At 30.9% G+C, this 23,807-nt stretch overlaps 1 protein-coding gene across 3 annotated transcripts; it reads right to left on the bottom strand.

Moving 5' to 3' along the window:
* Window positions 1–8,822: 8,822 nt before the first annotated feature.
* LOC111407774 (RNA exonuclease 4) lies at window positions 8,823–12,766 on the bottom strand. Of its 3 annotated transcripts, none has more exons than XM_023037439.1 (9): window positions 12,635–12,766; window positions 12,456–12,537; window positions 12,311–12,389; window positions 11,668–11,752; window positions 11,311–11,419; window positions 10,598–10,686; window positions 10,442–10,506; window positions 10,258–10,336; window positions 8,823–9,293 (listed from the first exon to the last, which is right to left on the bottom strand). In XM_023037439.1, the coding sequence occupies exons 1-9, from the start codon at window positions 12,674–12,676 to the stop codon at window positions 9,153–9,155; spliced, it is 771 nt and encodes a 256-aa protein (XP_022893207.1). In that variant the 5' UTR covers window positions 12,677–12,766; the 3' UTR covers window positions 8,823–9,152. The 3 variants fall into 3 exon arrangements, 2 of the variants coding, with proteins under 2 accessions (XP_022893207.1, XP_022893208.1); XM_023037440.1 differs by having other exon boundaries at window positions 10,460–10,506; XR_002705182.1 differs by lacking the exon at window positions 10,442–10,506 and having other exon boundaries at window positions 9,253–9,293; window positions 10,258–10,399.
* Window positions 12,767–23,807: the final 11,041 nt, after the last annotated feature.

Here is a 23,807-nt window from a genome sequence, read left to right as displayed (position 1 = left end):
GATGATTGGGACGGTGTAGAAACCTTAGTTGAAGATGGACAAACCGGGCTGCCTTGCGTATGAACCATTCGACCTATTCATCTACTTTGTGCCCAAATTGGTGATGACCCATGGCTGGAATATGTGCGTCATGAAGAGAGGATGTTAGGACAGGTGGTTCGCGATCATGGGAACCACCACCGTCGTCAGAAAATGAGTTTGTCGACCGCGAGTTCCCTATTTCCAAAAATGCTCTATAATTCGATTTTTTTGGTTGTTTGTTATTATATGAACATGGCTAGACGCGTCTACATGAGCTTGAGCGATCTATAGGGTGTGATTAACATGGGCTTCAATGGAGTTGGATGAATTTGGAAGAAAGCCGGGGCAATTTTAGATGATTGGGAAATTCATTTTGGCCGAAAATTTGCAACTAAGGTCCTCAAAATTCTTTGGTCATGTGTTTTGGTCCTTAAATTTGAAGTAGAATCATTTTGGTAACTTCAGTGACCATTTGTGAAAGTCTTTAAATTTAAGTGACCATTAGTGTAACCACCCGAAAGTTCAGTGACCGTTACTAAAAGTTTTAAACTTCAGAAACCGTTTTGTCATTTTTTAATAAGTTCAGTGACTGTTTTTGAAATTAACCATTTTTACAATTATTTTGATTTTTACCTTATATATAATACTAATTTTTTTTTTTTTTTTTGAAGATACTACTTTTCGGTGTTATTAACATCGGCCAACCATTCCAAATACAACTCAAACTCCATCAAACCCTAGCGCCCCTCCATCTCACCCAACACTGTCATCATTGTTGATTCCCATCCATCACCAGCACTTGAAAATTTAGTCGTCATCATCCCTTTAAAGCTAACAACTTCAAACACCTCTCATGGAGATAGTTGGCAAACAACGGAGAGGAAGATATGATTTTGTGTGGTGTTATGTTATGTTTTAGTTGTAGTTGGATGTATGTGAAGGTATGGGTTTGTCTATGTTTGAAAGTATGTTCGGCAGCGATGGCATGAACTTGGAGATAAAGGTTGTGGATTATGATGACATGCTATTTTTACCTTTTTAATATAATTGTTTAAATAATTTAATTACATTTAGTCAATTTGAGTATTCAACGACGAGATTTTTAGTATTTAGGGTTTACCTACCCTTATCCACGAAGAAATTAGGGTTTCTTCACCATTTATTTTTTAGGAACAAACTAGGCCCTTGTTGGAGCTCCATTATTTTCATCAAAATACATTTTTTAACAGTGATCTGACATTATTTCAACCACATACTCTTATTAAAGTAATGTTACATACAAATTCAAAAAAAATTCTTTATTTTTTAACCACACCTTTTTCATTAATATACTATTCAAAAATGCATTTTTTTGCAAGAATGAGGGTCAAACAAGGGATAGATAAATGAAGAAATCAAGGGATTTAACTATGTAAGAAGAAATATAGGGACCGAAATATGTAAGAATAAAGATAGAGGAACTCTAAACCAAGATCACAATTTGAATAGGTAGATAGATTATACTGAATCACAATTTGTATTTTAAAAAGGGAGAATTACAGGTGTGGCCCCCAAAATTTTTCATTTTTTTGTAGACTTTACTCAAACATTTTATTTAGGGGATAGGGCATTTTATCACTACTACATAAAGTTTTCTACCTCCAATAGAGTATGTATAGTTCAAGAAGATCAAGCTGAGGCTCAATCCTGCAATATTAACCTGCTTAGCTCCGGAGTGCACATGTTCCGTGACGAGCAGTATGACAGATCAAAGAAATCCTGACTCAAAAGACCTATCTAAGCTAACCTGACTGAGATAGGTTTACTCAAGTATTATAGAACACCTGAAGACAACTGCCTACCAGCCGAAGGTAAGAAAACAAATCCACATCCTTCCCTAGGTGTCCTAATAGTATCTCTATCAATAGTCGGCATAACCGTTCTTCATGTTCTGGTCAATACTAGCATCATCCTCAATATTTTGTACATCAACACTCTAAAGTGGATGGAAATTCCACTTCATTTCTTGCAGCCATAATCAAATGTGATTCCCGAACTGAATGGAGCCTTATACTACAGCAAAAGGAGTAATCAAGCTCGCTGTCAAGGTCGGCAACGCTCCCCATCAAGCTCAAGTCGACGCTAATTTTGAAGTGTTTGACTCTCCATGGCCTCAGGAGATCAAAAGGAATAAGGAAGTCGATGAAGGATGTCATGTTATTCATTGCCCTCCAAAAGTTAAGAGTTCCCCACATTCAGTTCTAGCACAGAGTAAGAATAGCCTACCTGGTAGAACCTGACCTCAAATCATTAGATCATAGAATCAAGATAAATGATAAAGGAGCGGAACCTATCATGGAATTGGACAAGGTCCAAGTCAGCTCAGACATATCCCGAAAAGTGCTTTCAATTGGATACAGTCATACAGATGCAATTACAAAATATTACAAACAATGAAGAAAGGGCTTCCACACATTGCATAGGACAAGGACAAAATCCAAAATCACATGATAAAATATCAAGAAATCTTGGTCGACTTGCCATGATGTGTTTAAGGATGGATTGAGTAGTTTTGCATATGATCAAACTACTTCAACATGGCTTACCAAAACCCGAAGAATGGGACAAACTTATTGAAGTTTTGTATTAAAGTATTCTACTTGTATCTTAGTAACATAATTTTTATTGAATATTTATTTGATTAAAAATGTATCTTCTTATTTTATTTTTAATTTGACTTCCATTAAATCATTTTTTGCACTTGAATCCAAATGTTGTTGAATGGAATACAAGCCCTATATACTTATGACAAAATATGTTAACTTTTTGCAAAAGATAAGGCCAGTGGGGACGAAGGTGATACACCTAGGGAGATAAAGAGAAAAAGAACCCATTTAGCTCGAAAAAATGCGATGAACTCGGTCAATGAAATTGATTAGATGATAGAGCATAATGAAGTTACATTGGATATTGTTGATATTGAAATAGAAAGAATGATTTAATTTCTCCAGCTTCAAAAAATTTCAAGAATAGACGTAAGGTTAGTCAGAGCAACAACTCATTCAAAGAGGTGGTTGGTACAGTAGACAAGGCAACAGATTGTCTACTTAAAGTATTATTGCGATGTGTGAACCAATCTTCTTTGAAGGACAATGAATTGTTGGAGCATTTAGTTGAAATTGGGGTTGAATACGATGACGAGTTACTTAATTGCCCGAACTTTTCTCCTTCAGAATCCTACAAAGTCGCGGATAATCTACTCATTTCTAGTGCACCGTCGCAAAAGCATGTTAGTGAAGATGCTTAGAAATAAAACCATTGAATGCTAAACCTCAAGTAGGTATACGAGTTGATATGACTTCTTAGGAAGTTCAAAATTTAGTATTTTTTGTTACTTTTCCATTTTGGATGATTTCTAGAAAAATAGTTTGATATGCTTTTATTTATTCATAACAATGTTTGAAAATCGATCATTTACTGTAATACACTTGGGACTATTGGATAATTAAAATTTTATTGTTAGCTTTAGAATTTCTATTATGTGGACAGCATATATGTATTTTATTCTTTTAAAATAATTTTTAGAATCGGTGAATAATAAACTCACAAGCATAAGTTGAATAGCTTTAAATATCGCTTCTAATAATTACTCAAAACCAGTCCGCTCACAAACAATAAAAAATTAGTACTTTAAAAGATGCTCATTGCCTATACCCCGAAACTCCCAAGCAGGCCCTAACACTAATTATTCAAATTATTTATTTCTCATACTACAAAAATGAAATTTCCAAAATTTGCATTTTAGTCCCTAAAAATGAAAATTTGCAAATTTATCCTAAACTCGTCAAAAAGTGCAACAATTCCACTAAATCTCGAACATATTAGCACCAACCTCGAAATGATACTTCAGGACTTAGAATCGTCAACTTGCTACTTTTCCTAGACTGCATTTTGATCCCTAAAGTTCTCAAAATTTGTAAACCCAAGCGAAAATTTTATAAAGTAATATACCTACATCGTGTCAATTTCACGTCATCGTGTCACATTGTATTGTGATTAAAATATGAAATTAAAAATTGAACTTGTAAATGTCTTGACATAACTTTTTGTTGATTACTTCACTTGTAAACCACTGGAAACTTAAAGAAGATACACCGTTATTGAAATATTAACTTGACTCGTGGAATAAGCAATATTTAGATTGTCAAATAGTCACTCTCTTCTACTTTTCCAAAATATCTTAAACTCGGAGATAAAGAGTATATTTTTGTTCAACATAATGACAAACCATAAAATTTGTGTGTAGAAATACTCAAATGGTGAAGGGGTCAACCATATTTGGGATTCTATAGTGAAATTAAAAAAGAATGGTAAATGAAAAGTCTCATAACCTTCTTTTCCCTTAATGCACAAATTAATATTCTGATAAACGGGAGTGATCTTATGAATAGCGATGCCCATATAATGTTACATATCGGTGACATGTTATATAAATTCATTGGTGAATTTCAAACTTAATTCAAATGTTGAGGCCCACTATAAATTTAGCTACCAATGAATTTATATGATACATCATCAACGCTTACTTATTAGATAATTCATGTTATGATAAATATATAATTAGTAGTAAATGAAATATAATGACTTTGAATCCTGGTTATAATAACCGAAGTTAAAGTGTCAAACTGCCACCAACATGGTCCAAACATCCTATTTATATTTATGATGGGAAGAATTCGTCTAACTAAAAATCTGCCCGCCAGTCTTGGAGGTCTTTCACCATCTGCTTTTCCTTTAGTTTAGCCTTTTTAGAAGTAAAGGAAGCAGAGAGGATTGGATCTGGATACCGTAAGGCACATGCAACAACACGAAAAGCGTCGGAAAAGGGGATGAACCTAAGATTAAGTAAGAAAAATACGGGTTTGATCCGGATTTTCTCCCATTTATGTATATGTATCATAGACCGAAGGGATATTTAAGGGAGTTGATATTTTCATCTACCATTTTTATATATCTATTCACTTTTAAAGAAATTTCTATATTTCATTTCTAATCTTATGTAATCTTACTTAATTAGACAATAATAAAATTAAATTAAATTTAACACTCTAAATTCATTGACTAATATTCATCTTCACTAAATTACTTTTAGACCTTTTATATTCTTTTAGATTTTGTGCTTAACTAAAATGGTAAAACCCTATCTTCTTCAACTAAAATCAAAATAAACGAGAGAAAAGATAACATTAGAGCAACTGTATACAAACATAGTAATATATGAAGAATTTGAAAACGTAAGAATGATCATATTCTTAAAGGAATCTGGCAGTGTAATTTTCTTGCCAGTTCATGGTTAGACACTTCAATACAGTGCCTTGTTTTTGTTTGTTTTTCACTTTTTTCTTTTTTGTGCGTCTTCCATAATTACTCAAAGAAAATCTTTTTAACCGTAAGTTAATTTAAATGAAATTGATTTTGTTTTTTGTTAACTAAACTCATGAAATTGAATTTTTATAATATTTTTTGGTTAATCTTAGTGGATATATAGTTTTAAGTGAAAGAATTTAATAAGAGTAATGTTGGAATGTAATGTCGATGAATATAATACTTTTTAAAATTTTAAAACTCTAATCTTGTTTCAGATTCCATTTTTCTACTTAGTGCTTGTTTAGTAGGGATTTTGTTAATTGATTTTTTGACCGTTAGAGATAAAGTGAGTCTTAGTAGGGATTTTGTTAATTGATTTTTTGACCGTTAGAGATAAAGTGAGTCTTACTTGTGAGAAAAGAATTCAAAAATGACGGATAAAATAGTGAAATAACAGTAAAAATTTTGATGTTAACTGGATTAAAATTTCTACCAAACATGCTCTTAATGTCCTTAGTAAAGGATTTTCTATGCGTATACTACCATTAGCTACAATTTGCTTTCCTTTGTCCATTACGTACAAATCCACTTAGTCTTTTTATTCTACTAAACTCTTCGACTTTTCTTAAATCTAATTTTTCTATCTTATTCGATCTTGTCCAACAACATGCACCGAACAAGCACCATGTGTCAATAAACCTATATTACACACTTGACTATGGTGCTAAAGAAAGCAATTTTATTAATAGACAATGTTACACGTATCAAATCTTTTTATTGAAATTTTTACCTATCGCTCACAACAGGGGTAGGGATCCTGGGCCATCATTTTTAAATTCACGCGGAGCCCATCATACATTGTGAGATGGGAGACAACATTCGGTAACTCCCCCTCAGTACATATATATTTATCCTTTATTAATTGAGGAGAATCCATTAACCCAAGATATTGAAAATTGAAGTTATCGGATGCATATCTTTTACTCTCGTTTAAAACATCACTTCAAAGATAATGACATAATAGTAAATAGTTTTGCATATACACACAATGTCTTTGAAAGTTACGATAATGCGCATTAGCCATCAAATGACTTACCCAGGATGAAACTTCTCCGAGTCCCCTATCTATTTGCCATCTTCTTCATAGTAATTGACAAGTTCACACTCATCTATCCATTCGCTGTATCTCAGTGCCGATTTTGTAATTTTTGGGCTCTGAGGCAAGCATCATAAATTGGACTCCAAAATTTTAGTATTCATCCAAAATCGTATTATGGAGTCAATAATTAACTTGTAAACTTAAAATTTAACAATAAAACATCAAATAAAATGTATTATACAAAAAATTTATAGTATAATCAAATAACAAAGCGAAAAATTGTATTATGGAGTCAATAATTAACTTGTAAACTTAAAATTTAACAATAAAACATCAAATAAAATGTATTATACAAAAAATTTATAGTATAATCAAATAACAAAGCGAACAATGTTTCAAACGATCAGTTAAATACTATTTGTCTTGCGATTTTAGAGGCAAAAATATTATTAAAAATTGAATAATCTATCTGTTCGATTATTTCTTTCTCAATTAATAATATAGTCAATCAATTCAATCTTTCTTGTTATATAGTTAATGAGAGATAAGATAAGGAATGATTAACAAAATTTTGTAAGTAATATAAATAATTAAGATATTTTCAAATATTGTAGCACTTTGATTGCTCTCACTACCTCATGACATGTAACTCTGAATAATAAACCATCTCCATTAATGTTTGAACATCAATTGTATTTTAGCTACTTCTCAAGATTCATAACATATTGAAAAAATTGCACGCTTTAACCTTTCCAAATTTAAGAAAAATTGAAATATTTCTTCATATTGTATAAATTGTCCAAATCAAATTTTAGAGAAGATAGAGCATAATTAATTATAAAAAAGAAGTATTCAACACTAAAAGATTCTTCAACCGATTGATTTATCTCATCACTACTATTTTTGTCAAATTACTTCTTTATTCAAATTATACATTGTTTTCAGAATACATCTTCAATACCCATTTTACTTGCCTTTTTTTGTCAATTTATCAATGACAATAGTAAATTCAATTTCTCTATACTTTTTGAGAAATAAAAAAATTCATTGTAAGAAGTCGATAGCACCGTTAATATCCATGTTTTTTTTATTTGAAGAAATTTACTCATAATATTGATTACATATAACAACCTGAAGCAAATTACCTTGCTAAGCAAGAACTCAAAATTTTGAAGTTCATATATTGTTAAGGACTTCACTTTACTCTTTGTTCAAGGATTTTTGTTAATTTTTGCCTAGTCAAGTAATACGTCACTTATTTTAAACAAATAAATTGAATGCTACCTATGTGATGAACAAGTTGAATAGAATTGAGAAATCATTGCAACATGAGTTTGGGAAATCTTACGCCACTTGTCCGCTTCTGTTACAGTTGAAATGGACCTAATTTAGAAATGAAATTTCCATAATAAAAAAAATATTACTAGGCCTTATTTATAAATGGAATGGAATGGGCCTAATTTATCAATTTTTTAATAAAAAAATCCTAATGAACCTAATTTACCAAATAAAAAAATGAAATAGGCTAAAATCTGAGGCCTCTCTAATGATGGGCCTGAGGCGATAGCCTCACTCACCTATATGCAAAACCAGACATATTCCATCTGTAGGCATAGAATTTTAGTTAGATAAAACGGAAAGTCATAAAATTTAACAATTCAATATGAATTCACACTCATCTTTGTCGAGCTGGGACACCTTACATACATCATCAAAAAGTTTTTTTTTTTTTTTTTTAAATTTATGACCGAAAGTGTTCGGGCGAGATTATGCACACATTGACTAATTCTACAAAGCCCTAAAATTTACAGTCGAGTACTCACCTCAATCACCTTGAGAGAACTCGAACTGGTAACCATTCGGGAACACACTAAAACCTGACCACCGAGTTACCCCTCAAAGTCACCAATCATCAAAAGGTTGAGAAAATGTGATGACACAAACTAAAGGTTGGAGACAAAAGGATTTGAAATGCCTAGAGAAATTTATCTCAACTTATTGGGGACTCACTCGTTATATAACTAAAAGCTAAAGACTTGTTTATTAAATATCTACATTCTACATTTTGCATAAAGACCCCCAATCTATTTTTCACTATATCATTAAAAGCCATATTTGGAAAATATCATTTGTGCACTTTGGAATATACATCTTGTCTTACATTTACTTCATCAAAAAAAATTCTTTGGACGGAAGAACTGTATTTTATTATTATTATTTTTTTTTAACTATCAATTGACAAAATTGCCAAACTTGCTGTGCACCAAATGATTGTTAAATTTTAGAGCCAAGTGACATTATTTACAAAAAAAATTATTCGCTATTGTATTACGATTTTCAACTACGCAAACACAAGTATCAAAAATTAATCAAAAACTTTAAATAGGAGGCACCAACGCAGGCACATCTGGCACACGAAAGCACCAATGCAGACACATCGTGACACACAATAACGTTATAAAAATTATGCATATCACTTTTACTGAAGTTACAACACCTGCAAAAGAATTCAACAGCAGAATTCAGCTGAGCAATTCAGTTCTCTTCTTTCTCTAATGACTTCCCCATCGATGCAGCTTCCTTTCTTCACTGGTTTTATGAGTTTTCACATTTCCGATCAGGCTTTAGATACATTTAACCAGTTCTGGTGTAAATATAGTTGCACGACAGAAGAAGCTACAACATTTTATGATTCTCCGTGCTTCAACTTCTTTTTCTGTTTTCGTTTTTTCTGTTTTTCCTTCAGCCTGATGAAATCCTTGATACTCCGGTCCCATTGTTTTCTGTTTTTCTGATAAAGTAGCATTGCGGCTCTAGCATCTTGTACCTGAATATGACATGGAAACAAAGGGAGTAAGCCACCATACTGATGCTTCAATGAGTAGAATTACTAGCATTCAAGATGAATATCCACAAGATACAAAAACAGGCGAAGGTGAAAGTATTTACATGAGAACAGAGATAATTAGAAAATTTCCTAAGTTATAAAATGAAACAATTGGATAAACAGTATAAATCCATGTGTAAGTCAATAAGGGCGTGTTTGATTACATTTATTTTCCATGAAAAATATCAATTTTCCACGGAAAATATCAATTTTCCACCCAAAATCCTACTTGAGATGTTCGATTGCTAATTTTTTTTTAGAAAAACATTTTCTAACTTTTGAAAATATACCTAATTTTCCTTATTTTTAAGGAAAACATTTTCCTTGGATGGAGGTAGATTTTATTTTCCACAAAAGAAGGAAAATATTTTCTTTTCTACGTAATATTTTCCATGCCAATCAAACACATTTTAAGTGTATCATATGATAAAACTTCCAAAGAAAATGAGCAATAGTATCATATGTCAGACCCACACCCTTGGGATCACACAGAAATACATTTGCCTTTTTACGGGTCAAGGATATTGCACTATTGCAATGAGTTGCCGTCTCCAAATGAAACACATTATTTTTTGTGTATGAACTCATATGTTTCATAACAGTGTTGAGCTTGATAAACTCTTCATCCACACTCCATTGATCATGGCCATGAGAATTACTTAACAGTTCCAAATGTTTTTTTGAAACTGTTGAGAAAGATGCATCCAGACTGGTTGGAAAATCAAACTACTTCGAACCAATTTAATTAAATGTGAGATATGTAAATCTATTCAACCAAATGTCTCGTCCCATTATCTCATACATGATACAACCACCGCTGAACGTGTTTAAAATAAGTAGAACAGAGAAATATACGCATTGGTTGACATGTAAAGAGCCAGTCTATAGAAAAAAAGGTACTTACTGGGCAGTGTTCGCCATTTTGAATCTCAACATCGAGAAATTGGGATGCGAGATTCTTTAGTGAGCGACTTCGCCCTTCCCTAAATCATCAACCACATGCCACAACGAAACACAGCTATAGTTATTGATCAATTGCTGAAAGCCTGAAATAATTACTATAATCAAGTCAGAAAGCCAAGTAGTACTTTAGAAAAGGCGTATATTCTGAGGTATCTCGTATGTCCTTCTTCAGATGACTTAAGAGAAGTGCCTACACAAAAAAATTGACTCCAGGTACTCCAAATTGTGATTAAGATCAGATTACTGTCAGAGATGCAAATTTCATTTGTACAAATGCTCACCTTAAGATCATTGTGTAACGCATGACCAACAAGGATCCTACCCTTTATCAACTCTGCTACTTTTTTCTGGACAACATTGAAATTCTTTGCTGCAAGTAAAATCAGAATTCAGCACGAGAAATATAATGAAATAAAAAAAGGAAGCAGAGTAAAACACTTCAGTACGCTTGATGTGACTTTACAATAACCCCGCTGCAAAAAAAATAAATAAAGGAGCTTCAAATATACAAGACTACAACTAGCAGTGATTGAAAAAACTCCCAGTGAGCCAACAATGTAAAAAGAAAAAGGAACTTGGTTATGTCTGTCTCTCCCCAAACTGACAGAACAGGATGACAAAAGTACTAGGAGATGCCTTGTTCATGCACCGAGATGGTAAAATGGAGAAAATACAACTCTAGGCAAGCATATTACTCACATAAACTAGAAAGGGGATTAAGGGAAAACTATAAGCAGTAACACCAACTGGGGTTCATGATCTGCATGCATAAGCTAGTAAACTAGAAAAGGTGTGAGAGTGGAGGAAGAGTCTGCATATGCCACAATGATTGCAGCGGATTTCAAAGGGTCAAATCAGCACAGTATGAAAATTGTTTGCTGCAATATCTTTTTCCAAATGTTAGACACTAATCATCTTACCCAAGCTGCTAGTGGAGCAAATCATTTTAATTTGGAAAGGGATTTTTATCAATTTCATCAAAGGTAGCCCATACCTTTCCTCAAATCACGAGGTCGAATTCCACTAATTTTTGTACGGAAGTCAACTACATGATCCAAAGGACGAACATACTCGTCATATATAACATTTCCCCATTTGTTTACCTGCAACATAAAGTCATTAATAACTAACAACTTTGAAAAACAAGTAACGTGAGTACAAAGCTGGAAACAAGGCACAATATATTACAATTCTTCCAGCATCTGAGAGAAACAGAATCTATGTCAATGCTTAAGAGTCATGCAGAAACATTTTCAGTGCATTCTACTCGATAAATAAATCAATACTCAAGGTATTTTATTGTTACAGTACAGTTACGGATGACTGAAAAGAAGAGGAATATGAGAACTACCAGTGCGACTCGTCCAAGAGCACTCTTGTTGCCTAGAGAGCTGACACCAACCATTTCACAATCCATGGCCACCACATCTGTGAGACTGTCATGTAGATGATAAGCATGGAGCATGACGCAGTAAGTTCTATGTACAAAAGCATAAAGTATCAAAGAAAGCATAAAATGTCATAAGCAGCCAAGATTCAAAAAGGTTAAAAAAGTATCATGGCTACCCTTGGTTTTCAACCCAGATCCATTGCTTATTGTCAATTACATTCCCTTTCTTTTGTATATTAAAAAAAAAAAAAAATCCCTTCTTGACAAATCTGAATTAGGGAAAAATCTTCTGGACAAGCAATGTGTGTGTGTGTGGAAACTGGAAAATCATGAGTACATTGAATTCACCAAGCACATTCTTCCTCAATTTCGTGTATGTCCTAGAGTACAACAAACTAATTAACATTTCTATCTTCAGCTTTTTATAGCATAGGTTCATATTATAGCATTGGTTCATATATAAATCAGAATAAGAAACTGAGGTCAATCAGTCCTAATTCGGATTGCATTCATCCGAATTAAAATCACAAACAGGCAAAAGAAAGCATTTTTTTAGTGCCAAACCTAAACAAAAAGAAACATACGGATCAAAAAAGTGACTTACCTGCAATCAGAGGAAATGGGAACCAAAGGATTGGGTTTTACAGCTTCAGAATTGTCATTCGACCTCTCCTTCCGCTTGCCTATAAAATCAAATCTTAGAACATAAATAAAGAAAAAATTATCATAAAAAAGGTATTGGGCTATACCCAAAACAGTCTTTTCGGTTGCTCCATCTGATCTCTGTGAATGCTTCGAAAAATGTTTATTGGAGCCATTGCTTTTAAGTGTCTACAAATCAATACAATGAATCAATTATCAGAAAGTGAACTACATAACTATATATAATAACAATATTTGTATCAGGGGAGAAGATAAGAGAACATGCCTCGAGGAGCTGAGCCCAGTTAGGGTTCAAATTACTCGCCATTCTCCTAAATTCTTCCTCCGATTCGGCGAATTGGCAAAACCTAAAGGTAGGGTATTGTATTAGACTCGAAATACTTTTTGAGGATTAAAAAAATTCAGGGTATACAATTTATGGAAGTTTATTCAAGTTGAATTGAGTGTTTGTTTGGTAAGAATTTTAATAATTAATTATTTGACATTTAAAGATAAAGTGAATCTTAGTTGTGAGAGAATAATTCAAAAATAATGACTGAATTGTGAAATAACGATAAAAAAATTAATTTAAATTAACTTAAAATTTGTATCAAACAAGACTCATTATATTCAATTAAAATTTTTAGAAGTCTTTTATACTCAAATTTTAATGACTTATTAAAGAATTTTGGATCCTAACTTTTAAACAGAAAATACTAAAATAAAATTTTAAAATTTGTCTCTCATTAATTACAAGATTTTGGTAGACTTTTAATAAAAGTAGAAAAAAAGAAATTAATTAATCGTGTTTTCTTTTTCAATATTTCTCTTTTATTTTCCATAGGTGTTTGGGAGACATTTTTATATAAAAATGTATTTTTGAATAGTAAATTGATGGAAAATGTATGGTTGAAAAATAAGGAAAAGTTTTTTATTTACGTATAATATTATTTTAATAAAGAATGTGTTGTTAAAAAGAAGAAAGAGAAAAATGCATTTTGAAAAAAATGAGTACCAAACGGGGTAGAATTATAATTAAAATTTATTTTTTCTATTAATTATATTTATTTCTATTTTTCTCTTTCTCTTTCTTATTTCTTGGCCTTTTTTTCTATTGAAAAATTAAATTGGATTATGGGGAGGGAAAAGGAAAGGAGGGGGGATTGTACGGATCACTACCTCATTTGTGAGAAAATCAAACTATTGCACTAGATTCACATGAATTTTATTACAGATAAAAACTTAAAAAAAAAGTTTATCAAAGTTTTCAAAAGTCACAATTGAATACACCCCCCTTAAAATCCCTGAGATTCTTCAATCAAGACTTAAAAGTTGCGGTGTATTTAATTAAAAAAATTTAGGTACTAAGGGTGCATTTGGTTTACCCTTCTGTTTCAATTTTGAATCCATTTTCTGTTTTCCGTTTTGAATGACTATTTTAAAATTGCAAAAAACACATTTGGTTTGCCATACTTAAAAACTGTTTCTCAAAAAAAAATAAAAATTTTGAAAAATGCATTTAGTTTGATCAAAAAATATAAATTTTAAAGTTGGTAAAAAAAAAAAAAAAAGAATCATTATAAGATTGAGAGATAACACCCAAGAGATGATTTTTCCAGTAAAATTCTTGGAGGAGCTTGGGACGAAGAGGGAGAGAAATGGGTATTTAAATTTGAATAGATTTAGTGTGATTTTACTAATTATTTTAATTTAAGAAATTTTTAAGTTCATTTTCCTTGATTTGAGTTTTTTTTTTAAATATTGAAAATGTCAAAAAGTTGTTTCAAAAACTCACTTTTGGAAATAACATACAAAACATGTTTTGAGTGTTTTAGAAAACTTAAAATTAAAAATAACTTTAAAATGACAAATCAAACGCAATAAAAATGTGCGTTTGATTTGTTATTACCAAGTCATTTTCAATTTTGCAAAACACTGAAAATATGTTTGGTCTGCTATTTCTAAAAACATGCTTTCAAAAATAATGATAAATTTATAAAGTAAAACTTAAAACATATTTTTCGCGTTTTAAGTGTGTTCATTAAAAAATCTGAAAACACTCAAAAGATTTTTAAAAAAAAGTATATAAAATTCTAATAAACAAAATTTAAAAATTATAGAAAATTAAAATTTTAAAAATAAAATTGATGAATTTTAAAGAATAAAAATTTGAAAAAATAAAATTCCGAATTCTAAAAATATATATATAATTCTAAAAAATCAAAAATTAAAATTCAAAAAAATAAAGATTATAATTTTGTTTTAAAAAAAGTGAAAATTGTAAAAATAAGCAATAAAAATTGTTTTAGCTCTTAATGATTATCGTGTATATAAAATTTTTAAAAAATATATTTAAATGAACATGATCAAAAATAATTTTTAAGTCCACGCAGTAGTTTTTATTTTTATTTCATATATTTTAAAATTAATTTATTATTTTTGAGTGAGAAAAATGTATAACAAGATTTAATTATCTGCACACTATCCAAATAATTAACAATCGCTAGCAAATTAATGAACAAAAAGGCACCGCATTAGCTCACAAATGCTATCAAATACGAGAGGGGAAAAAACAAAAACCAGCAAATGAACATTTGCAAATTAACCCGATAATTAAAAAACATTAATTGCAAACTCGCCATGAGGCTGTTAATTGTTAAAGATCGACGACGATTTTCCTTTATCTGCTCTTCTTATAAGCCTTTAGAAAGCAAAAATCTACGGATTACGTGTTTATATAGGCTCTATTTGATCCACATTTGAAAAAAAAAATACATTCTTAAACACGATTTGACATTATTTTAATTACACATTCTTTATAAAAATAATGTTACACACAAATTCAAAGCTTTTTCGTATTTTTTAACTATACATTTTTCGTCATTATACTATTTAAAAATACATTTTTATAAAAATTATATGGCTCAAAAAAGGCATAGTGGGACACGGAAATTTTTGGTGAAATTAAAATGGGCTAGTATCAGTTGGGACTTGGCCCAAACAACATTTTAGTTTAGCACGGCCCGTGTAAATTCCTATGTTATTGGTCATTTAAATTTGAAAATTAGAAAAATACTTGTTTTTACAATTATTTTGGTTTTACCTTATATATAATTTTTTTTTTTTCGAAAATACTACTTCTCCATGTTATTAACATCGGCCAACCATTCCAAATACTACTCAAGCACCATAAAACCCTAGCACCCCTCCATCTTACCCAACGCCGTCATTGTTGTTGATTCCCATCCATCACCACTAGATATTACACTAGAAAATTTAGTCGTCATCATCCCTTAAAAAGTCAACAACTCCAAACATTGCTCATGGATATAGTTGGCAAACAACGAAGAGGAAGATATAGTTTTGTGTGGTGTTATGTTATATTTTAGTAGTAGTTGGATGTATGTGAAGGTATGGATCTGTCTGAGTATGAAAGTGTGTACGGCAACAATGGCATGAGTTTGGAGATAAAGGTTGTGGATTGTGATAACATGCTACTTTTACTTGCTTAATTTAATTATTTAAATGATTTAATTTCAATACATTTAGTCAAGTTGAGTATTCAACCACAAGATTCTTAGTATTTAAGGTTTACCTACCCTTACCCATGAAGAAATTAGGGTTTCTTCACCCTATATTTTTTTAAGAACAAAATAGATAAATGTAGAAATCAAGGGATTTAACTATGCAAGAAGAAATATAGGGACCGAAATATATAAGAATAAAGATAGGGGAACTCTGAACCAAGATCATGATTCGAATAGGTAGATAGATTCCACCTAAATCACAACTTATATTCTAAAGAGGGAGAATTACAGTTGTGACCCGCAAAGGTTTTCATTTTTTTTGCAGACTTTACTCAAACATTTTATATGTGTTACCCATGATCACAAACGTTTCATTTCGATGCAATACAAGGACTAATGGATGGATCATTTGATCATTAGTTGGCCAGAGAATTTACCTTGACCACAATATTGAATAATTTTAAAAAGAGAAAATGGTAACTTTACATTTTCCACATAAAGTAATTAAATACAAAAACCAAAAAAGAAATTATGAAATGTTTCTTTTTTCCTTTCCTCACCCCGACACCAAAATTGGAACTTTACATATTCCACATAAAACTCTATTGATCTGGACAATCACTTAGGTAAATTCGTGTTGACGAGATATATGATATGATGAGAAAGCTTTTAGCTCGCACTCCACCTACTCCGTCTTCCTCTTCCGACCCTTGAGGCTTAAAGATAATCATGTCATTTCAGCTATCATCTTCGGACTAATATTAAGGGAAATCCTTAGTTCCCTTTCGAATATCAAACATGCTTGTTTTTACTGTTTTTACTGTTTTTTCATGCTTGTTTGTGTGATAAAAAATAAAAAAATAAGTTCTTTTCAAATTTTTGTTTTTTGTGCACTTACGTGAATTAGATAGCTTTGCTGACTATGATGCATATATTCGAAACCATATATTATGCTATGAATTCTGAAAAAGTTACAAGTTAGGCTAATTATGCTTATTCGTGTGAAAGTTGGTACTTATTACACATGACACTTATGTTTTGTAATATGAAGGAGTTAATTGATTCATATGATTGAATAGGTTGAAAGTAGCGGAACTTAAATACTAAAGCCAAACAATTAATACATTATAAGTCATTGAACCAATTCTAGTATAGTTTAGGAATAATTAAATTGTTATAGGAAGCTATTGAGATAAATAAAGATTCCATAAGTGCAAACTTTTGCGTGGATTGTACGAGGCCAATACATTAAACTTTGTTAAAAATCTCAAGTTAGATGTCAGCTTCTAAGAATGAATATTTAGTGAGGAGTATAGCACTAATCTTTGCATAAAAGAGAAAAGGGAAAATTGCAGCCAAGGTACCAAACCTTTCGTTTATTAGCAAACTTTGTCCAAACCTTTCGTTTGTGCTACCGTGAGTACCAAACATTTAAAAAATGTGCAACTGAGGTCCAAATGGATGGTTTCTATTAGTTTGACCATTAGTTGACCCAATAAATTGATTTTGACCAATTTTAGAAGGGGTAAAATCGTAATTTTGAATTAAAATTTAAAACAAAAAGTAAAACAAAAAATCAAAGGTCATTTAATGTTCATCTTCTCCTTCCTACACCCACTTCCACACCCCACCTCCTGCTGAAATATCTCTCCAAATCTCTACATCCCAATTCATTTTCTCCTTCACAACTCTCACTTATTACATCAAAGAACAAGCACCAATGTTCACAATACTTTCGACAGCCTTTGCGACAGCGTTTTTAGCTCCATCGTGTTGGTTCCTGCACCTCCTCCGTTGCGATAGCTAGGCAGAGCAAAGCATCAATCTGCGAGCTATTGTCTTACTCATTCAAAATATTATCTACAAAGGGCTTGAGAATGGCGGGGATTTTGTGATGTGTGTGGTGGTGGAGGTTATCGCGTCGACACAGGCGAAGCAGAAGGCAAAGTCGGGGTTGCGGAGGCGACGAATGATGGAAGAGAGCATCCTAGAAAGGAAAGGCGACAAAATGTCACTGTGGAAAGCAGATATGATTTCCAATAGGTGAATGCAGTCGCAGGTGGAAAGGCAATTCAAGAAAGGTCCACATGACTCGGTTGAAGAGTCCTAGCTATGGAATAGTGTCGGTGGGAGGCAGTGGTGGTTCACCTGTAGCCACCCACTGCTGCAATTTTCTTGGTCTTGTGTAGATTATTTCTGTGAATAGCAACCAGTCGCAGGCAGAAAGGCAATTCAAGAAAGGTCCAAATAATTCAGTTGAAGAGTCCTAGCTATGGAATAGCGTCGGTGGGAGGCAGTGGTGGTTCACCTGTAGCCACCCATTGCTGCAATTTTCTTGGTTTTGGGTAGATTATTTTCTGTGAATGGCTTTGGGTGGTGGTTGCCGACGATTGGTGGTGACTGTTAGCGGTGGATGGGTTTTGGGGTGGGGTGTGAAAGAGAAGAAGAACAGTGATTGGTTTTTTTTCTTTTTTTTTTTTTAATTTTATTTCAAAATTACAATTTTACCCCTTCTAAAATTGGTCAAAATCAATTTATTGGGTCAACTAACGGTCAAACTAACAGAAACCATCCATTTGGACCTCAGTTGCACATTTTTTAAAGATTTGGTACTCACGGTGGCACAAACGAAAGGTTTGGACAAAGTCTGCTAATAAACGAAAGGTTTGGTACCTTGGCTGCAATTTTCCCAAGAGAAAAAGGCTAACATAATTCATGAGGGAAAGTTACCCTGTAAAAGATTCCAACGAGGACAACTATTGAAAATTTCAAAAATAAAACTCAAAATGGGATAAAGCTAGTGTATGAAATAGAATACACACAACAATTGTGAAAAAGTATGTGCATAAAATAGAAAACACATTGCATTCATGATTAAGCTCCAAATACTTATTTGAGAGATTTAGACTTTTGATAGGAGATTATTAGCTTAGTTGAGTCTTAAAACTTGAAGCAGTCAAAATATAGTAGAATTCTAATTTGTTGAGATGTTGACTTCTAATTAGTGAAATTCATTTAAACTAAAGAAGGTGATGACTATTATATAAATTTGGCTTTAGATCACACCATGGAAAAATACTTAAATAATAAGTTTGGAAGATGTGTATCGCACGGGAAAATAAACGAGATATTTGATCATTGAAGGTCGGGAATTGAATCAAGTTATGAATTTATGATATTCTACATGAATGTTTACTCACACATCAAGTTTGAATTGAATAATAGAGGTTGATTCTAGCATTGTGATTTTGAAGCTATTCACAGGTTAACGAAATAATTAAAATCTTGACACCACCAACATGTTAATCTAATCAAAATTATTTAAGTTATGCTATATTTTTATTTAAGGACAAATAAATGTTCAAGTTTTGGAATGTGTAATAAATGTACTTTATACAGTCATTTAGACCATTAACTGAAGTTTTTAGAGGGTGTTTGAGAGTGATTTTTCACTCCAAAAAATTAATTTTTTGACCGTTATTTCACTATTCCAACTGTAAAGTTTGACTTTTTCTCTCACAAGTGGCTCCCACTTTTCCCCCAACGGTCAAAAAATCAAATTTTAAAATCGCTCCCAAACAGGGCCTTAGTATTGATTTTGTTAAGTTATAGCTTAATTTTGTGTAAATTTTATTTGTTAGGTAAAACTCGATGTTAAAAGGTAAAATTGAAAGAAATGAAGGAAAATAGGTAAAAAATGATGAAATCCAAAGTTCGTAGACTAAAAACAAACATTCAAAAGTTGATTCGAACCAAATATTGATGAATGACGAATGAGATGAGTCAATTTAATACAAATGGAAGATAAAGGATTGAAAAGAAATGAAAAATGATCTAATCATCACTTGAGAAGGTTAAGGGACTAATTTGCAGACCCAGCCTCGTGCATGCAAGGGGCTCAAATTGCAAAACTAGAAATCAAAGTATCTCACTCTTGCACGTGCAAACCATTGGGTCTAAATTCTGCAGATGGACCAATTTCAGTTTTTTAGTCTAACTCATTATGATAACAACTCCTAACCGTTATTTAACCTATTTCAAGGCAAAGAACAGACCACACCATAATGTCTTGCAAAGAACATGTTCAGCAAGAGGATTTAAGGCAATTAACGCAAAAAAATTGAAGATTCAAGAGGAATAAATTGATCGATTAAACTTCTTCTGCTGTTCTTATTCAGGGTGATCTCTTTTCATAAATTTCTTGTAATGGGGCCAAGCGGGAGCTAAGTCTTTTTATAAATCCTGTACAAATTAACAAATTGTCTTCATCTCTTTTCATTTGATATCATTTGCTTTTTATTCCTATTTTAGTGTCTTCATAAAAACTTTTTGTTTTAACTAAATAATCTGGTGTAAAGCATTCTATTCCACTTTTTATTATTCATGTCTAATTTTATGCGTCATAATAGTCCTTGTTTTATGTCTATGAATCTACTATCATATAAATATATTTAAATTTTGGCTCCCAAATTTTCTCTACAATGTCCTTTTAATCCTACTATTATTAATTCCAAATGAGATTATTGAAGATTTTTACTAACAATTTCTTTATAAGATTCTTTTTTATTAAATCTAAGGATATAAATTGATCTTCATATGTACAAGAAACATATCTTTTTACTATAATGTTGATTTATTAAGTAATTTTTAAAGCTTTTACTAGTTTTAATTTATTTTGTCTGAAAGTTTCTATACGTTCTTCCACGTTTATCAAGGACTCTAATCTTGTTTCACATTCCATTTTTCTACTTAGACCTTGTTTGAGCCCCATTTTGAAGAGAAAGTGCATTTTTGAATAGTGAATTTTTGGAGAATGTGTGGTTAGAAAGTAAGAAATTTTTTTATTTACGTGGAGAATTATTTTATTGAAAAATGTGTGGTTGAAAATGAATTTTGAAAAAATAAATTTTTAAAAAAATGGAGCTCAAACAAGGTGTCCTAAGTAAAATATTTTCTACTAGTCTACAGCTACTAACAATAATTTGTTTTTCTTTGTTCATTACGTATAAATTCACTTAGTCTTTTTAAATCTACTAGACTTTTTGACTACTCCTAAATCTAATTTTTCTAGCTTATTTATTAAATTATCTATGTCTTGTCTAGTATCTATTAACTTTTCTTTTTGTAATGATTTAATTCTACCTTCTAATTTTTCTAAGCCAGGACCAGTATCTGTTTCTTTTGTACTATAAAACTTTCTTTTAAATATTTTAGTATTTTGGTTTTTGATCTATTCAAAATTATTTTCTAAAGTTTTTATGTTTTATTTATATTTTTTAATAAAGTTTCTACCTTTTTATTTGAATTGTTTATTTTTAAGTTTTCTTCTAAATTTACAAGTAAATCTACAATGCTATTTAGTAGTTTTATTTTCAGAATGTAAAAGATGTTGAAATTTTTTATCAAAGTTACAAAGTAAATAAGCTATATCTAAACTATCTTCTCTTTTAAAATTTCCTAGAAGCTCTAAATTTAAGTAATCTATTCTCTTCATAAACTAAGGGTGTGGCTGATTGCATTTGTTTTCCATGAAAAATATCAGTTTTTTACCAAAATTCCTACTTTGATGTTTGATTATTATTTTTTGTCAGTGAAAATATGCTTAACTTTTTTCTTGTTTTTAAGGAAAATATTTTCCAACTTTTGAAAATATGCATAATTTTCCTTATTTTTAAGGAAAATATTTTCTCTGGGGGGAGCATATTTTTGTTTTCCACAAAACAAAGAAAATATTTTCTTTTTTAAGTGATATTTTTCAGACCGATCAAACACACTCTAATCGTTTTAAACTAAGGAAAAGCTCGACTACCAAATTTTAAGATTTTTCTAATAGTTTGAGTCTATGAAAAATTCTGTGTGTTTCTTTTTATTATATTGCTATTATTTTTATCCTTTATTTCAATTTTTATTTGTATCTGTTTTTTATTACACTCTTTAGGTTCTTGTATAAAGAAACTCCAACACTCAGATATAAAAAGTTTAGTGATTTAAATCTTGATCCATAAAGAGGAATCACATCTATTTCTATCTAATGCGGATAATATATGACTTTCTATAATAAATAATCTACCAATTTCTCGATTTTATAAACAAGTACTAATAGATTCTTTAAAACTTTCTATTGAACAACAAAGTAAAGTAGATGAAGCATATTTATCTAATGACAAAAAAATCAGAATTTAAAAATAATATGTTTGTAATGGACTTAACCCCTGTTTGCATTATTTGAATTTATAATGGGGGAATATTTTTTTGAAGATTGCGTGGTTGAAAGTAAGAGGGAGAAAAAATTAAATTAAATTGAAGAGTTTTAAAGGGGGCTTATAGTACTTTACCATCTAGTCTATTAATTTCTTCAATTTTTTTTAAACCCTCTTACTTTTTTTTGACCTTATAAAAAATGTTTAAGATTGTAGCCAAATTTTTTTTATCATGCTTAAAAAGGCTTAAACAAACTCCCTTAATTGTGATACAATATAGTCAAAGTAACTAAGAGGATTAGTTTATCTTTTAGTTATAGAATCCAGAATAAAGAGGCTAAAAGTATTAGAATATGTTTGAAAAGGGAATAAAACATAATATTACTTTTGAACAAATTAATTGCTAACTCGATGTTTCCTTTTTAGGCCTAGCTCAAAAATAAATAAAGGAAAAGAGAATTATAAGACAATAAAGTATGAAAGAACTTACTTTGATTTGATGTCTTCGAATTTACAAAGATTGCGAGAGAATTTTTAAGTACAGAAATTATATGGTGTGCTTAGTGTTTTTTTGGTGTGCGTTTCATTGTATGTGATGTTGGTATTTATAGACGTTGGTACATCATGTCTATTTTTTTTAAGAGTAATCAATATTGTACATCTTTATATGTATGTGATTTAAAATTAAATATTACTTTGCAGTTGTATGAAAATAAGAAAGATTCTTTTGAAAACTTCATTTTCACGCTCCTTTTTGACTTTCTTTGTTAATAATTGTCTTTCAAGTATTGTTTATATATTCTTGCTTAATAATGGTCTTTTCCTTTACGTCTTTTCTTCCTTTTGAATTATTGTACTATTTTTCTATCGTCTTTATGTAGGCTTCTTCTACATAAGCTTCAATTTCATTAGTTTCGCCATTTGTTTCTTGAAAACCTATCAGATATAACTCTTTTTTGTTGAATATTTGGTAGTGAAAATTTTATTTTCTTAACTTTTATAGCAAAATGTTCTTGACAAAAAATAAATTAATTGTTTCACTATGTTACAAGTTAGAATCATTATTTTAAACTTCTATTATCGTCACGGTTTCTGAGATCTGTCTCTTGTAATCAATCTGTCTAATTCTTATTTTAATATTTGTCTTCAAAGAAAGTCTAAATCTTTTGACTCCTTCATATATTAGAATAAAATAATAAGTTGGAATTACTATACCATCATTTACAAGAGATGGTCTAGAGATGAATTGGATCATCAAAGGGTGTTTTTTTGGCTGATGGGAAGAATTTGAAAGATCTGTTTAGAACATATATATTGTTTATCATGCCAAACCATAAGGCTGGATGAAATAGGTCTTCTTCTTTAAAATTTGCATAGTCAAAGGAAATTGTATGATAATCGTGTTTAAGAAATGCAAAATTTTTATTAGATAATTCATATTTGGGCCCATCGTTGAGAAAATATTGATCTCGTTGTGATAGTAACTTAGACTTTGAGAATAATCAATTATCTCCTGTACGACTGATTTTTTTATAGAATTTCGAACAATACTGGCACAATCGTCAATTTTCTATTCTAATTCATATAAAGCCTTTTCTTGCCATACAACTATGGAGTCAGTTAATTCAATAAGTTTTTTATTTTTTATTTTATTTTATTAGAATGATTTCCACTTGTAGAAGTAATATCTTAAGAGAGGGTCTTTCAAGAGTATCTCTAGAATTAAGTCTTC

This window comes from Olea europaea, chromosome 13, assembly GCF_002742605.1.
Source record: "Olea europaea var. sylvestris chromosome 13, O_europaea_v1, whole genome shotgun sequence".
NCBI classification, from domain to species: Eukaryota; Viridiplantae; Streptophyta; class Magnoliopsida; order Lamiales; family Oleaceae; genus Olea; species Olea europaea.
This window is presented reverse-complemented; position numbering and strand designations above follow the sequence as displayed.